Genomic DNA, 18,631 nt, shown 5'->3' on the forward strand with positions numbered 1-18,631 from the left:
CATTTGATCAACAAATCGTCATCTTTGTTTTGATATTTTCCAATTCGAGAAGTGTTGTTCAGGGTGAAGAAATAAAGAATAATAATAATAAATATAATAATAATTTTCACTTTCGATAGAAAGAATAAAAACAAATTACACGAAGAAATAGAAAATACGAGGTTTTACTTGTTTCAAATATGATGTATACAAAAACTTTACGTCAATTTTATCATTATTGCAGGCACTGGCAACACGTACGATGAAGTTAATGTCTGTGACGTTACTGTTGTTTTTGATTGATAAATAATGAAAATAGGAAATATTTGTTGACGTAAGTCATTCATGAAAGTATGAATAATATTCTTGTGAGTAGTTTTATATTTTATTATATTCACATTTAAATTTATTGTAACTTAGCTATTAGAATGCTCCTTTCATTTTTTTAACGTAAGCCTATTTTCAAATTAACCACGTATCAAGTTTTGTAGATGATGCTTTCATTTGTCTACTCATGAATTAGAAGACGATAATTCGATAATCGTCACATTTACTGTCAGAATGAACATTCTAATTATACTATTAAAACTCACTTGAACTTTTAAATGAGTCTCTTGAAGGCTCGCCGCCAGTGGAGAGGTTGGCCAAGTATGTTACAATATGGGACACATTTAACGTTGCTCAATATACATGTAACAATAAGGACGATTCATGAACGTTCCCAGGAATTTATTTGTTGTATTTAATAATTCCGAATCGTATTAGATTTTTTATGTTATTGCATTTATGAACTGTCTCGTTGGAAGCGGCCCCGGCGCCCACCCAGCGTCGAATAACATTGGTACCTGGGGGAAACCCTGGGGGATAAAGGCTGTCAGGGACGTGGTGCTGATCACATCACCCCCACTCACGACCGTTACACCCACACCCCCTATACGCCTTCATGGCGTGGCGATAAGCACAGGGGTAGACTTTACTTTTTTTTGACTTGACTCTTACTGGGAACGGTATTTGGGTACCCTTGACCCTCTGTACCCCCTAGAGGAGGAGAAATATTTTGTTGTTTATGAACGTTTTCAGTTTATTTTAGCTCGCGGAAATGTGTTATTGTGAAATATAGTATGTCCGTCACCTTAGCATGGTACTTTTACCGTGAAGAAGAACGGCCTGAAGGCTTCGCGCAAGTGAATTTACCACTCAAAACGACATTGTGATCGAATATCTCCGTTATTTGTGTTTTCCGCACACTGAACTAATTTAATATTACGCAGAACATCAAAATCTGTCGATTAATATAAATTTCAGTGTAATTCTCGAGGGGGTACGGTGGGTAAATGGCCTCAGTATTTGTTGTTTGGGAAATGATAAATGCTTATATCCATAGGTAACATTTTCGTATCACCAAAACGTATTTCTTCAATTTTACAGGAGAAAGTACTTACCGAAATGGGTTTATTTATACTTTAGGAAGGTCTTGGAAGTTTGCTTTCAACTCGTTTAAATTTTTTTGCCGATAAATCATGTAATTTTCGACATTAATGTCGCTCCGATGCATGAAAGCTGTTCCCTTGATGTCCGTCTACTACGTGAACCAAATATTTGCGAGCGTTTCATGACGTAACAACCGGTCAGTGTTTCCAAATGCGTGTTTTTGTAACTGTGTAACAGTTCTAGAACGTAAATAAACGTGAATTACTGTTCATCATTTCTGATTACGAACTTGCGACAACATGGCGTGCACAGGATCAGTGGCGTGCTGAATGTGAGGTTGATGGTGGTGATAACCCCCCCCCCCCTTTCGCCCAGTATCTCTAAGGCTATTTATGAATGGTTCGTGGGCTATTTATGTATGGTTCGTGGGGCTATCCGTGAATGGTTCGTGGGGCTATCTGTGAATGGTTCATGGGGCTATCCATGAATGGTTCGTGGGGCTATCCGTGAATGGTTTGTGGGGCTATTTATGAATGGTTCGTGGTGCTATCCGTGAATCGTTCGTGGGGCTAGTGCCAATGGTTCGTGGGGCTATCCGAGAATGGTGTGTGGTGCTACGAATATTTTTTTCGAAACCAATTTTTCACTATTGAAACCTTTGCGTGGCCCTACTAACCTATCCACGCGCCAATGGTTCGTGGGGCTATCTTTTTCACTATTGAAACCTTTGCGTGGCCCTACTAACCTATCCACGCGCCAATGGTTCGTGGGGCTATCTTTTTCACTATTGAAACCTTTGCGTGGCCCTACTAACCTATCCACGCGCCAGTGGTTTGTGGGGCTAGCGCCAATGGTTCGTGGGGCTAGCGCCAATGGTTCGTGGGGCTATATTTTTAACTATTGAAACCTTTGCGTGGCCCTACTAACCTATCCACGTGCCAGTGGTTTGTGGGGCTAGCGCCAATGGTTCGTGGGGCTATATTTTTAACTATTGAAACCTTTGCGTGGCCCTACTAACCTATCCACGCGCCAGTGGTTTGTGGGGCTATATTTTTAACTATTGAAACCTTTGCGTGGCCCTACTAACCTATCCACGTGCCAATGGTTCGTGGGGCTATCTTTTTCACTATTGAAACCTTTGCGCGGCCCTACTAACCTATCCACGCCCCAATGGTTCGTGGGGCTAGCGCCAATGGTTCGTGGGGCTATCTTTTTCACTATTGAAACCTTTGCGTGGCCCTACTAACCTATCCACGCGCCAATGGTTTCAGTTGCTTTGTTTTATTTCAATCACTTATCGCACAACACTCTTGCTATCTTGCGTTCTGACGTCAGCAGACTGAAGTTTATTTTTAGGCTAAAGGCCTATGTTGTTATCATTAAAATTTCAGTAACCACCAAATGTCTCTAATTCCCTTATTTTCGTATTTTCCACATTCATACTTACGTATTCTCCATACTAGTACCTAGATATTTTGCTATCAAGAAGGTCGCAACACTGCATAACCACTGATCATGGACTACGCTAGTCAAGATTTCTCCGCCATATGGCGTGTAACGCAAGCAAAAGCGAAGAAAATAAAAATACTCCATATTTCGAAAATTGAGATTATTTGCCTGCAAAAAACGAAACGCGAAATAGAAGAATCCTTACGAATGCAGAATATGTAAGTATCAATGTGAAAAATACGAAAATAAGGGAATTAGAGACGTTTGGTGGTTACCGAAATTTTAATTATCCATATTCAGCATGAAGCCAAACAGTCACACTTCCACATTATCTAGGATTTGTTCCTTTTCACCATTAATAATGCGGTAAGAATTAACGGTACTACTTTACTATACTGGAAACACCTATCAATGATTTATTTTGCAATTTTTTACATTGATAACGTACTATTCTGCGTTGCAGAACATTTCTTTAGGTGAAATAATGGATTTCTAATGAAAATAATGTCTATTTCTTACATACGATAGCCCCACGAACCATCGCGGGGATGAGGTATGCCTACTAGGTTAGGTTCCATTAGCACTCCTTTCGTTCAATTTAGCATATACAGACAACATCGGAATTACAAATTCCATGGCATCTTCCACACCCGGCAACAACTTCAAGATGCATCCTCGACACATCATGTTGTAGCAGCAGCAATAGCGCGTATTGTGCTCTCGTGCAGAAAGCAAATGGCGGCAGCAGCAATAGCGTGTCAGAAATAGATTTTCGTAGAAAACCACATGCATTCGCATTAAAATGGATCAAAACTACATTCCCAAACATCAACAACGCTACAGAAAATGATTTGCGTAAGTACTTTCTCCTCTAAATTTGAAGAAATCCGTCTCCGGTATAGTAAAGTGTTACCGAATTAACAATATAGAGAAAATCTTCAATTTTGTTAATTTTCGATATACTAACTAATTTTGACCTCCTAATCACAAATCTGCTGTAAAAAACCGGGGGTCACGACTGGAAATTGTACATTTTGATGAAACATTGTTCGTTAGCCCCAAAAACATCCACGGGTAGCCCCACAAACCAATGACGTTAGCCCCAAAAGCCATCCACGGGTAGCCCCAAAAACCATCCATGGGTAGCCCCACGAACCATTCACACGAGGTTATACGATGCACATTTTTAGAAGCGATATCGGGCGGAGCTACTTAGAGCGTGTCCTTGGCGACCAGCCAATGGCAGGAGTGCAACATTGTACAGTTAGGGGACTGCGGCGTGCAAATTAAACGCCGTGTTCTGTATTTTTTCTTGCATGCAAAACGTTTGCATAAAACTCGCCACTTTAAGGTTAATCACAAGATGGAGCACGACATTTTGAACATGGCCATCCAAGTCCCATGAATTTCCGTCACGTACAGCCGGAGTTATCACTTCTTGAAGAAACACGGGGAACAACACGTTTCTACATACACACACACACAATGACCCTTTCGTTTTTCATCCGTGTTCTGTCTGTTTTTTTTTTGTTTTTTTGTTGCCACCGTGTTGACCCCGCTCAGTTGTGTCTTGGTAAAGCTATGGGTGTCAAATTTGGCTGAATATACACAATGCCCCTTCATTGTTGTGTGCGTTCACGAACATTGCGAGTCAGTTAAGTCACTTTGAGTTCAGCATTTTAGTAACAAAGGCGGTGTAAGATAATTATACTCGTACGCAATGAAGAACAGTTGTGAGAGGATTTAATACAGCCCTTATTGATTGATTGATTTGATTTATTTTACTTCGCTTTTCTGCCACTTTTGGCTAATCGCGAAGATGAGGATGGGTGGTGATATGATGAAATTGATGAAGGTAAACATACAAACACCTATGCCTGGGCCGGGATTCGAACCCGAGAACCATGGCATCGTAGTGCGCTGTGTAATACAGCCATTATGTTGGATAGTTGTGCAATAGTTTGTGTTCCGTGTAAAATGTAAAGTACTCCCCTGTGCTTAGCACCATGCCACGAAGGCGTATGTAGGGGGTGTGGGGGTAACGCCCTTGTTATTAAATAATGTCGCCCCGGCCCCTATGGTGCAGTCAGTTGTTAGCACATCGCGATACGATGCCAGGGGTCCCAGGTTCGAATCCCAGCCTGGACATGGATGTTTATGACTGTCCATTCATCAATTTCATTATATCATCACTCATTCCCATCTTCGCAATTAGCCAAAGTGACAGAAAATCAAAGTAAAACAAATTAAATCAAATTAATAACAGTGCTCCCGAAACGTAGTACCAGTAGTACAGGCACCGAGGGTAAAATATTACGTTCACAAGACAGAAATCTTACTTTTAAAGGTAAAATATTACGTTCACAAGACAGACATCTTACTTTTAAAGTACATTCTTACTTCAATGAATTGGCATCGGAAGAAGTGCGTGCTGAAACAGTGTTTTCTCAGTGTCGAGAACTTATGGCTAAAGCTTGCGTTGTATTTGTTTTTACTGTGTTGCGTAATATTAAACAGGGTAAAGTATCTACCACAGAAATCGGTGACCCCCTATTCAAATCTCCTGGGAAACATGCCAGAAAACAGAAACGAGCGATGATAATGATGACCTTGCAGTTCCTCTATAATAAATTCCTTCAAACTTCTTTCAGGTACGAGTTTATCTTATATGCTGCAGTGATATAATATAATCCTGTGTAGAATTCTTCACTATATATTTCATTGTACTCAAATATCACGTCAAATATTCATTGGCTGGGATATTTGTCAACAAGGATTGCTGAAATGTAGCAGGGTGAAATGAGGTTGGCAAGGGTTGATATAATGGTAGGCAAATTGTCCACCTCTATTTTCATTAGTTTTTTATTCTACATTCTATGTTTTAAGGAATGAAACTTTGATGGTTCGAAGGAGGCGTTGCCCTCTGCTTATTAACATCATTTTTTCAATTAATCATCATTGAATTGTGTAATATAGATCAAATGAAAAGAATGGTGGACAATTCGTCTACTGTTTCTTTTAGCACTGGGTGTACATCGAAACTGGTAATATCTAAACAGTTGCTCACATCTTTTTGAAATTAAGTATGGCCATAGTATGGTTAATGCTCTCATATTGTTTGAATCTTAGTGGAGACACGTTGTTGCAGAAGTTAAAGTGTATGTTTGGTGCCGATTAGCCTATCAGAGTATAAAACAAACATTTTCTCCTACCTTCTGCTGCTTGAGAAACTCTCCACACCAGGAGGCAGTGCAGAGAGCATCACTTGTATTAAGTATATTCTTCTTTGTTGTCATAAAGGAGCCGTTGATATTTGCTTTTAATTATGTTTGACTTTTTGGCATTGAATCCATTGTTACCAACAGTATTTTGAGCTTTGATTGCTAAATGTTACATTAATTGCCAAATGGCACCTAAAGATAGAATACCAAACTTGAACCCTGTTCTTACCTTGTGATTTGCCATACTCAGGCAGAACTGCCATTAAGGGTGTGCGACAAGTGCCATCACACAGGTCCTCACCCTATGAGGGACCTCGCATGTCTGTATATGTTTACGGAACGTGACCTTGGTTCAGTCTAAAAATAGGTAGGGAAAAAAGATGGGGGCTTTTCACCCACTGTACCCCCTCGAGAATTTTGTTGAATTTTTTTAATCAACATATTTCGATGTTTTACATAAGTGACACAAATAACAGAGATATTTGATCCCAAAGAGTGGGCGCGCGTAAGTACTTGGAGTACTTTCACCTCTGTTTATTAGTAAAAACTGTTTGTATGCACACTAAAATAGTGGTGAAACACGTCAGAAATTGCTATCAGCTCCTAACCTAACAACATAAAATTATAGGTGCTGTTGTGGAATATCATGTTGGGAGCACACCTTCGTGAGCTAAAAACAATGGAAATTGGTCATAACCAACATAATCTTCATAAACCATGTAAAATATTTCACTTTCTCAAGAGGGTCAAGGGTACCAAAAGATACACTGTTAAAGTCAGAAAGGTGCTTTCTAAAAAAAATTCTAGCTGTTAATAACATTCATCAGTGCCTGTATTGTGCAAAAATGTTCATCTCAAAGGTTTGTTTCAGCCTGTTGATTTCTCTGCTAGCATGATCCCCATTTCCATTCAGTATTAACATCATGTTGTCTCAAGAAAATATAAATGTTAGTGGCAACAACAAATCTGTAGAGCTTGGATGCATATAAGCATATTGTCCAATTTTGTGGGTGGTTCACGGCACCATGCTGGTTTTAGTGTGCACTTTATGAGATATGGAAATTGTTTTCTCATGCATATAGTTCCACAGGGCCTTGCATTTCCTAACTGCGGCCCTGTATGAAAAAGAAAATAAAGATCCAAGCTTCACCAGGTCTCAAACCTGGGTCTCTGGTGTTTTGCTTAAACTTCTGGCAGTGGCAAGTAAACCAGTGGAAGGGAAAAATTCAGCAAAACCTCAGCTGGCTCAGTAGTTCAATTGGTAGAACCATGGCATGGTAGAGACCCAGGTTCAAATGTCCTGGTTGAGCCTGCATTTTCCCCATAAATTTCTACCCGTTTTTCTTACATATCTATATTTGAAATTTTTTGTCATGGTGATGATACTCTTATAATTGACTGATTTATTGCTTTAAGTTCATTTTATGCACAGATAAGCTAATCGAGATGGGTCATACAGTTTAAAGTAGGATCCAAACCAGTGTGTGCCTCCACCGGGTATTGAACCCAGGACCCCTTGATTACAACGTTGCCACTATGCCATCAGGGAGGCCCTAATACCCTTATATTTTTGAAGAATGGGAAAAAAAATAACTTATTGTAATCTTAAGTTCTATTGAGTAGATTTTTAGATATGGTAAAATTTTACTGCAGTTGTAAAACTTTACGCAATTAATCTTACTTGAATAAATTTTCTTTACAGGCAAATTGGCTACTAGTATTGCAACACATCATGTTTTCCTTGTGACGAAGCAACAACATTCTGGATCACAGAAGCTAGGAGTATTTTGCAATTTTAACAATGAGGAGGTCCCACACAGGTATAGTGCATAAGACTTTTTAATGAATTCTAATGTGATAAGTAAATGACACTCGTTTACAGCAAAATACACAGATGAAAGTTTAATTTGCAATGGTAATGTAACCGGCACATATATACAACTCAGTGTTCTTGTTGCTATAGCTATAAATCCCTGTCTTTTTTTTCATGTTTAGGACTTACAGGTGAGGATATTAATAGATGTTAACTCCTTGTTGTCATATTCCTTAATGCCATGATAAGTTTCTGCTTTAGATTAACATATATGGCCCGAGCCCACCAAATAATTTGTCATATTATTATTATATTTGTTATCGTAATTCACAGTGGAGTGCTTATTGAAGTCTTGAAATAGCAGGTTTTGTTTGAGTTTTTGCTTCAAGTCCACTTTATGCACAGAAAGGCTAATTGGGACTGAACCTACAGTTTAAAGTGGGATCCAGAATTTTATTTTTATGTGGACTTAAAACTAAAGTATTTGAGCTCATCCCATGTTTTTAACATAACAGAGCTGACAATATGGAAAGGGATATGAATGAAAGAAAATTGATTTTTTTAGGAATGTTTCAATTTCACGGACGGTATTTTCTTCATAAATAGAAAAGTAATACTACATGAAGGGAAAGAGATTTTTTTAATTTACTTGGTTTTTCACCATTGCCACTGGGGAAGTTGACGAGAATGAGATGAAAGTAGCTGACATGCTCTTTTCCAGATGCAGTATTGAGAAACTGATAAAACATGATTTTACATATTTTCACTTGTAGGGAATTGTTCTAGATTATCTCTTGGAGTAACAGTGTGTAGGCATTTATATATTTTTTTCGTGTTCATGTTCAAATTTCAAATTATTTAAATCACATGTGTATTGTTTTATAGAGAACTACATGTGTTTTTTCTTCTTCTTGTGATTACAGTTATTAGGTCACAAGAACTATCTTACTGCACAAATTCCTCAGGTATCAGATAAATGATTGGGTCTGGTTCCTTGTGAATTTATCTCATTTATTGCAAGCCTTGATTTAATACATAAAATTCTTCATATTACATAATTAATGAAAAAAGAAATCGTACAACTTCACAGTTGTTGTTGCAGTTATATTTGCTTTCCATTGTATGCTTAATTATTAGGGATAGATGTATTAGTTTGAACACCAAGTTAAAAAAATAAAATTACAAATAGTATAATTTTGTACATATATTCTGGTAATTTGTGTTATATTCCGGTGTTATTTATTTCATTATGTCATGCCAGCAAACATGAATATTTCTTCCATGAAACTGATAGCTCAGTTATTTCATTGAGTGGAGTGTCAGTTATACTTTCTTTGAATCTGGTCATTTATGGCTGTGCTGAAAAATTAAGGATAATATAATTTGTAAGCTTTGTACAACTACAACATTGCTTTCAATACAAAGTATATGAAAACATATAATAATTGAGAGAAAACACCAACAGCTTAGCCACAGGGGTTGGAGGGTAGATGGTTAGCATGGAGCTAAGTAGTAAGCACACTTCTTGCTGTAACAAATATGCTGTATGATTACCGCATTCAGTGTGTGTTGGCGTAATCAGCAGAAGAATATCAAGTTGATTTTGCAGAAGGGTATCCCACTCTTGCACCAGTAATGTCTTCGGCTTCTGAAGTGTGTACCACAACATATGCCTCATTACAGTCCTGAGAGCCAGAGCCTACCTACTGACTGCCAGCCTCACTCCCACCTGGCAAAGTGGGAGATCATCCAACATGTTACGGGGTGACGTGTGGTCAGTTGTTGTAGGTTTCCGTGACCAGGTTACAATATTCATTGGTAGCTCGCCAACTTCTTCACGATGTTGGGTGGCCATCATTCCCATACACAGGCCAAAATCTCAGGAGAAAAGCTGTTACGCTTCTCCCAGGAGACTCAAACCTGCATGCATCCCGTAGCCAGTGCCCAAAGCATGATGCCTTAGACCGTACAGCCACAGTGCGGGACATATGCCTTATTACTATGCACCTTTTTGTTTAGGTTATTTCATGACAAATCATTCTCTTACCCAGGGTTCAAACATGGTGCCCCTGGTCCATAGAACATTGTTACTCTGACCACTCCTCCATGGGTGCTACTTGATTACTCAATAACAAGAAATAAAGGAGGGAACCCCCTGAAGAAACCCGTATACATTCAGGGGTGTGTGCTTATGTCCTGGTGCCTTTAAACAATAAACCAGGACATCATTCCCTCAGAATTTTGGTTCCCCTGTTTATTATGTACTAATTTCTTTCTTTCCTTTTTTTTTGTTTACAATTTACTTTTCAAAAATTGTTTACACTGGTATTTAAGATTACACTGATTTTGATTTATAGCTATAGGTACCCTGGTTGTTCTGGTTAATGCAAGTAAATATACCAGCATGCAAGTAAATAAATAGAAGATATGTTTTGTAGATATGTGTTAGCAAGAAAGTAAAAAGACACCTTGGTGCACTGGCCCTGTGAGGACCAAGGCCTGCCCAGCTATTTTCATTTGGCAACATGTGATAAGCACATAGAGTTCCATTTACGCTATTTACTGGCTACCAAGACTGGTAACAAAATGAGTAGGATGCTTATTATTATATAAATGTGTGTTTTCAGGTTAAAGACATCTAAAATAAAGATTTCTGTTTCATATATTCTTGATATTTTTTGCAAGCCCCCTTTATTCATAGAGGTTGTTAATTGATTTGGTGTTTTAAGTCCACTTTATGCACAGTAAGGCTAATCAGGACTGGACCTATAGTTTAAACTGGGATCCGAACCACTATGTGCCTCCACCGGGTATCGAACACGGGACCCTTTGATTATAAGGTGAAGACTGTGCCATCGGGGAGGCCTTATTCATAGAGAGGCCAATCGGGAATTGGCCTATAGTTTAAAATGGAATCTGAACCACTGTGTACCTAATTCAAATTATAACACTTACTGTCTGATAGAAACCGTGCTGTCATCTAGCATGTAACTAATCCATTAATTTTTACCAACAATCATAAAAACATTGGGCACAAAATCAGACACTCAATAATCTGTGGTGAAAGTTTAGTAAATTTTGTTTTGATAATGCACTGGAACTGATATATTCAATAAAGATTATATCACAATTGTAACTGTACTGTGTGAACAAGTCAACAAGTAGAGTAGGCCTTACATGATCATATTACTATCTGCTTGTTATGTTATTGTAGCTTATATTGTATCATATTGTGTTGAATGTGTTGTATCGTTGCATAATTGTGCCAGTGAACAAGTCAAATCCATTAACAAGTATCTATTCACAATGTAATATATATCTAATATAATTTATGTATAGATACAACTGGATAACTGTGTATCTCTATGATCTAAAATGTAGCAACAAATAAAGCAGTAAGTGAAAACGAGGGAACCGCCATTCAAAGAAACGGATGCCCTGGTTTATTAAAAATCACTAGGGAAACAAGAGCATACCCTTGAATATATGCAGGTGGAGGTGAACATCTTCAGGGGTTTCTTCCCTTATTTTTTGGGCAAAGAAAATAAGTTCTTTAAACATGAATGAAATAATATTTTTATCTTTATTCATGAGAATTGACATGTAGTATATATATATTATTATTATTTGAGACATCCATTGTTGTTATAATTTGTTTTATTTTCAATTTATGTGAAACTTGCTTATTTGAAGATAAAATATTGTGTATATATTAAGTGTGTTTTGCTAAAATAACATATTTTTCAGGTCAGTATGGTGAATATTCTCCATACCAAAATGGTAGAACTGATGCTTTGGAAGATGAGAATGAAAGAATGACAAGTGAGCTCAAGGACAAGATTCACACACTTAAATCTGTAAGGATCTTTCAGGGTTTGGCTTAACAGGTTTTCTAATGTTTAAGTGTCACATTATAGTTGATATGTTTTTGTCATTATCATGTTTGTAGTATTTCAGAACACCTAAAGGTATGTCCAGACTGGTATCACACTATCATATCTGTATCGAGATTTGCATCATGACTGCAAATGTGGACAGGACTCCCTAACATATCATTGTATAACAGCTGATACAATAATACCATGATTAGGGCCTCCCAATGGCGTAGTTTTAATGCTGTCACCTTGTAATCAAGAGGTCCTGGGTTCGATACCCGGTGGAGAGACATAGTGGTTTGGATCCCTCTTTAAATTGAAGGTCATGTCCCGATTACCCATAATATGCATAAAGTGGTCTTTAAATACAAACTCAACTCAATACTACCATGATCCACTTTGCATCAGTCTTTGCTGATATATCAAAGGACTTGTTAGTGATATGGATGCACTCACAGTAAATGCCACCCCGATGTAATAAAACGTGGTTCCTTCCCACCACCAAGGGGAATCAAAGAAGTGATTAGTACCTGCTAGTAACACTTTATTTATGTTACTTTTGTCTGACACTGAGACATATGCTAGGTTTGGTCATGGAAAGAAATACTGGAATTTGTAGATGTTTATGAACAGAGGGGGTATTTTAGACAGGGTGGGCCCAGCCCATGTGGGGGAAACCATAGTGGCACATCATAGCTTCAACTGCGATGATCATCCAAAATAATCTAACACAGTTATTTTTAGTGGTTTTTATTGATTTTTATCTGCGACGTTTCGTTCTGGTTTCCCAGAACTTTCTCAAGCTACACTAAGATATACATACAAAAACACAACCTCACATGGCTAGTCACTCTACACTTCTAAGGAAAGAATGTGTCCTTATTTCCTCCTAGGTAAACTGGTTTTTCCTTGCAGGTGTTCCTTACAGCTAGCTGGCTGTTTCTCACCCTCCCCTCCATCCTGTAACCTATTTTTGTTGTCTTCCCTCCCCTCCTTCTGGTGGCACTGACCTTCTCTTTCTCCTTTAACTCATCTGGCAAGATAAAATCTTCCATTTTTGTGCAGAAAACTGAAGGTGGCTCAGGAAACTTAACTAACTTACTTTTCACATGCTTTTTTATCAGTTCCACCCACTTCATACCAATTTCTGCTTCATTTTTGTTTATTTTCTCTCCCCTGTTTATGCATATGTGCTTTTTGTCTGCTACATTTCTTTCTATTTCATTTTCCCACTTCTCCTTCATTTCTACTTTCTTGATCTTATGCCCATTTGTCAACATATGCTCACTCAATGCTGTTTTTGGATCTTCCTCTTTAATGTCTCTCCTATGTTCTTTAATTCCTTTGTTGATGCTTCTCCCTGTCTCTTCTATGTACTTGCTTGTACATCCACCACATTCTACTTCATGTACCCCTGCCATTGCCAAGTCATCACTCTCCTTCTCTCATTTGTATTCATTAAACCCATTTCTCAATGCTCTTTGGTGGCTTGATAGCTGCTCTCAGTCCATACTTTGCATAGATGTTTCTTATCTTTTGCCCCATCTTTCTTCTGAATCGCACACTCACATACTTCTTCTCTTCCTGTGCATTCTTATCCTCTTCTTCTTTTTCTTTATTGTTTGTCTCTTTGCATTTTCTTCTCTGTTCTTCTTATGATGTGAATTATATCCCCTGCTTTGTGCTGCCTCCATTATCAACTTCATTTCTCTGTCATAGCCTAATTTGTTGTTGCATAATCTCGTTGCTCACTGTACAAATTGATCATGTGATGATCAATTGATACAATACATTTTTGTATGTTAAACATTACAAAGGAGAATTGAGTACATTTTATTGAAATGTCGTTAATTGTGACATAATTAAATTGGAACACACTTTAAATAATTTTTGTCATTTATCATCCTAATAGGTTGCTTGCCTATGCAGTAAAATGTTACTTATGTCTAGTTAGGGGCTCTATACCTATGTAAGTTGTGCATAATTACCACAATGTCAGCTTTGTGCACAGGAGCATTATGTACTTGAGCTATAATTTGACAATAAAATTATCAAAATATGGTGCATGATTTAGGAGGAGCATGAGTTAGGGTGGATGGAGAGAGAGAGGGATAAATGATTCTAAATTTACAGCAGTTATCATGGTCATTAAATAAAAGTCATCTATTTAATGACCATGATAACTGCTGTAAATTTAGAATCATTTAGGTAAAATTATTTCTGCAGCTAAAAAAACTTGTGAACAAAATTGAACAATTTGTTTGAAGATGGTGGATGAGAAACTTATTTTCCACATGTTGCAGGCTCTATGCTATGCTCTACAATGTTGGTTTTTTTTTTCAGAATGGTCTAGAATACATTTTCAAAGTATAAGGAATTAAACTGAGTCATTTTAGAGATTTAATTGGTCTTCAAATTTGCAGCAGAACTTTTAAAATAATATTTCATAGCTTAGGAGAGAAGTGGTGGTAAAAGGTAAAATCACACACGTTCTATTTTTGATAACCACCATAAATGCAAGACTTTTGAGTTGCAATTTTTATAGTTGCAAAATAACTTGAAGGACTGGTCTCACATTGTATTAGAGATAAAATTGGTCATCATGTTAAAAGATAGTTGCTTATATTTGACTAGGTTATATTTTCGTAGATTAAGAAAAACAAGTCTCAGCAATGTAACGGCATCACTTGAGTTCTAAGTTTTTAATAAAAACTCTGCAATGTAGTGTGTGTTTTAGGAAGGTTGGGGGTAAGTCACCAATTTTGAGACCACATTAACTGCAGCAAATTTAGAGGTTATTAGCTGAAATTAATCACAACTAGAGACACCTCGGGAATGACCCTGTCTTGCATTTGCATTTGTTCAAAGTATTTCAAGATTGTAGATAATAAATGTATTTTTCTTATGCTGAGGTAGATTCCAAATCCTGATGACACTTTCAAAGCTCTGCCTAAACTACATTTTTGGAGATTAAGAAAAGAGACTTTTAGGTCTTTGCTTAAGCTATAATTTGGCAAAAAATGATTTGAAATATAGTGCATGTTTGGGGATCGTTGGAGGTCACCAATGTTTTGACCATGGGAATTGCCATTCTCATAGCAGGCAGATATTTTGCAAGATGTAATAGGTATTGCATTTGGATGAAATCAGCCAGACAATTAAATTCGGCAAACTCATAATTTGGCATAGTTAATACATGGAGGAGGTATTTTTGCTTGAAACATCCAGAAAAATAATGGGAAAACACAACTGTGATAAACTGCACAAACTTTATTGAAGCAGATTTAAAACATTGTGTTACATAGTATTTTTGGATTATTTAGTGGTCTGTGGCATATGATATAAATGAGATAAAAAATGTGTTTGTAGTTGTAGCATAATTCATTCCAACATATGCACAACACTGCATTCGCAAAGTAATTTTTTTCATAAACTGAAGTTCAGAATGGTTTTGATTGATTTCCTTTATTTTACTTCAGTTTTTGTGCCACTTTGGCTAATTTGCGAAGATGGGGACTAGTGATGATATGATGAAATTGATGAATGGACAGTCACAAACATCTATGCCCAGGCCAGGATTCAAACCCAGGACCCCTGGCATTGTAGCACGATGTGCTAAGCACTCCGCCACGGGGTCCGGCGAAGTTCACAATGGAATATTCACTAATAGTATTAACTAAAAATGTGCTTAATCTTGAAAAACATATACTTTCACATGCCTAAATTTGAGTATCATTATGGAGGAAGAAGGTAGCAAACCTGATTGATAAAATTAAGTCTGTAAAAGTTACAGTTATTGCTTTTTTTTCTGGGAAGAAAAGTATGTGCCTCCTCAGGGAATGCAGCCCTGAAAACTGATCACAAAGCAACAGCATTAACTATTACAGCCTCTAGGAAGAGTAGAATCAAACTGTTGGACAAATATTTTAGAACAGAATATGTTAACAGAAATGTTAAATAGCTTTTGATTCAGTCAACTATTCCCTGTCACAGTTATCTCTGGAGCAAGGGTCCACATAGCATCAGAGAAGGGGAGGAAATAGAGTGGGCAGAGCGAAGCAGTACACACTGCTGTGAAGGCTGGTAACTGCAGTCACTTACCCCCCTCCATGCAATCCATTTCTCTCTCCGGTGTTCATTGGTGGAGGCATCTCGCGTTACTACTTGTGCAGAGACTTGTTTTCGTTCGCTTGCTCCAGAGATAGTTGGGACAGGGTTTAAAGCAATACAAATTGAATGTTACGATACATTACTACTAGGGAAAAAAATTATTTTATTTTTAAAATATATATTTTTAATCATAATCTGAAAAAGCCCAATAGAACCCAGTTTTGTTGAAAAAACCTGGGCAAAATGCCAACCCTGATTTTAGAAAGTCAAAGTTTTAGCATCAGTCTAGTTGGTTAAAAAGGATGATGCATGGGAATTAAATGCTTTGGTTAAAATTTCTTTCACGGGTTGCTTTTCAAAAAATCTGTTTTGGAAATCTGCTTCTACTTCCCAAACAGAATGTTTGGTGAAGTTCTTGTACTGTCCATTCTCAGACTGGAACTTATGTTGTGAAAGAAACTTGAACCACAAAACTTGTTATCCACTGCCATTGTGGTTTCCTCCTCTTTTTCAATGCATAATGAATGACAATATATAGGGGCATGCATATTTCATTTTTGACAAAAAAACTAAATTTGAAAAAACACATTGTAGTGTTAATTTTTTATGTGTTTGAAAAAGTGTGAGATGCATTTTGTGACCATGTTTTGTTGTGAAATAATGTGAAATGAACTGCAAAAAGCGAAATTAACTTGTAAACACGAAATTCAGGGTTTATTCACCGACGAGACACCTTCTGAGGTCTGAAATATCCTGAGAGTTATGCAATTCCTGGAAAATTGATTAATTCTGCTGTTAATATTGGAGAAGCAAAAATGGACTCCTTTACACAGAAATAAACTTAATACTCTGATAACTACTTAAATATGCTATTAGAAGTGAAATGTTAATTCTGTGGAATAAGTGTAGTTTTTAAATCAAATTTAGGATTATATTCACAATTTTAAAACCAAAATGGCTTTTTATATACCACTTACCGAAATGGAGTCCGTTTTCGTACCAAAATTTTGCTTTTTTATTTACCAAAAAATATGTGCCTCTAACAATATAGTTCACACTAGCCAACTCCATACAGGAGACATTGTCTTTACTGGTAAAAGTGGCTCAAAAAGTGAAGTAAAATAAAGCAAAGCAGTCAATAAATAGAAAACAAAACCAAATGATACAGATTTGTGCTGAATTCGAAGCTCTCTTACAAGTATGGACATAGCATAAATTGTTTTTGACACCACATGGTACTTTCATCAGGTTATATATTGGGTTGATGCACAAATTGATGCTGTTTTGTTTTTAATTCGCTATGCTACGGGAATTTATTATGTCAGAAAGAAGCACAGAATCAATCAACTATATATCCCCCCCAATGTTTGTGATGGTGTTGCAATATCTGGAGAGGTTTTTAGATGTCATTCTTGAAAGAAACATGGAAGGAACTCAAGAAAATTCTGAGTTGAAATTCCTGCCACATGGTGCATTAGACAGAGATCGGAACAAGTGACAGTGTGAAGGGGCAGCATCTGGGAAATAATCTGGATGTGTAAGGATCTTCCAATTCATTTTATGGATGGTCAATGTGGCCATGTTTGCCCACCATGTTGCCGATTCGAGCATTTCTGTTGAATTGCTTCCTCCGCATGGTGGAGTTCCTCACAATATAGTACAGCGTTGATGGTCTAATTTCCCTGCAGTATTTCCCATTGAATAATGCCTTCCATGTCCCACCACACACAACATGATCTTTGCAGGATGAAGGTCCTGTTTTGTAATTGGTGTTTGCGCTGTGGTCTAGTCAGAAGGGCATCTGACTGCCATGCAGGAGACCCTGGTTCGATTCCTGAGCTGGGTGATCTAAGATTGGAATTTTTCTGGCCTTGTCCCTGCATAAAGTGGCTCTGGGGCTCACCCAGCCTCAAATCAATGTGTACCTTGGCACAACCCTGTGGGGTAAGGTGACTGGAACATGGTGCTGATCACATCACCTCCAAAATGGCTGAGATCGAGAATGTGTGGAGCCGTACCCTCACCAATGGCGAAGCGTAGAGTTACTAGCAGGGTAGGCACAGAAGTGCGATATTTTCCTTTGGTTGTTTAAATCTGTAAAAAGAAAGGAAGGGGGGGGGGGCTATATCATGGAGAGTGGTTCAATGTCTCTCCAGACCACTTCTTTACTTGGCAGTGGCATGACGTTTTCAAAAGTTTTGTTACCGGCCATCAGTACGGTAATTATGTCTTAGAAGTTCTCCCGCCCACCAGATGTCATCAATCTCTATTTTTGTTCATTTCTGTTTTTTTTATTTGTTTCTATTTTTTCAACCCCTGATTTATGCACACACCTCCAGAAAGAACTACCATTCATGAGACATCGTGAAAATCCAACGAATAGTGCTCGAGCCCTGTTGTCAATTCTTCATCACTTCTTTTCTAAATTTATTTATTTATTTTGCAATTGAGGTGAAAAGGGCTAGAAGAACCCCATCATTTTTGGGTCAGTCTGACGTTTGTGCCGTGAGCAGACGACAGAATTCGTACTTTCAGTGACTGTCAGTTTGGTATGTTCTACTGCTGCCAATTTAGTTTTTTTTAGCAAGACTTCCTCGCACCGAGGAAAACACCATTGTTATCTGTTGTCTAACTAAAGGAATAGTTGTAGTTAATTCCAATCTTGGCTTTCTAGATAAATGAATTTCTGACACCTGTATGTGCAAGTAAACATAATTTAAATTTTAAATATATTTTGTCTCATTTGTTCTACT

General features: G+C 37.6%; 1 protein-coding gene across 2 annotated transcripts in view; it reads left to right on the forward strand.

Moving 5' to 3' along the window:
• The first annotated feature begins 228 nt into the window (after nucleotides 1-228).
• Bet1 (blocked early in transport 1) overlaps nucleotides 229-18,631 on the forward strand; it is a 34,143-nt gene continuing 15,740 nt past the window's right edge. Inside the window, exons 1-3 of one of the 2 annotated variants that reach the window (XM_083117867.1) lie at nucleotides 229-347; nucleotides 7,783-7,900; nucleotides 11,641-11,750. In XM_083117867.1, the coding sequence (XP_082973993.1) occupies nucleotides 7,882-7,900; nucleotides 11,641-11,750 (129 nt within the window). In that variant the 5' untranslated portion in view covers nucleotides 229-347; nucleotides 7,783-7,881. The remainder of the gene's footprint in view (nucleotides 348-7,782; nucleotides 7,901-11,640; nucleotides 11,751-18,631) is intronic. The other variant, XM_083117868.1, reaches the window with a different exon arrangement.

This window comes from Lepisma saccharinum, chromosome 2 (assembly GCF_977018435.1).
Source record: "Lepisma saccharinum chromosome 2, izLepSacc3.1, whole genome shotgun sequence".
In the NCBI taxonomy this organism is placed as follows: domain Eukaryota; kingdom Metazoa; phylum Arthropoda; class Insecta; order Zygentoma; family Lepismatidae; genus Lepisma; species Lepisma saccharinum.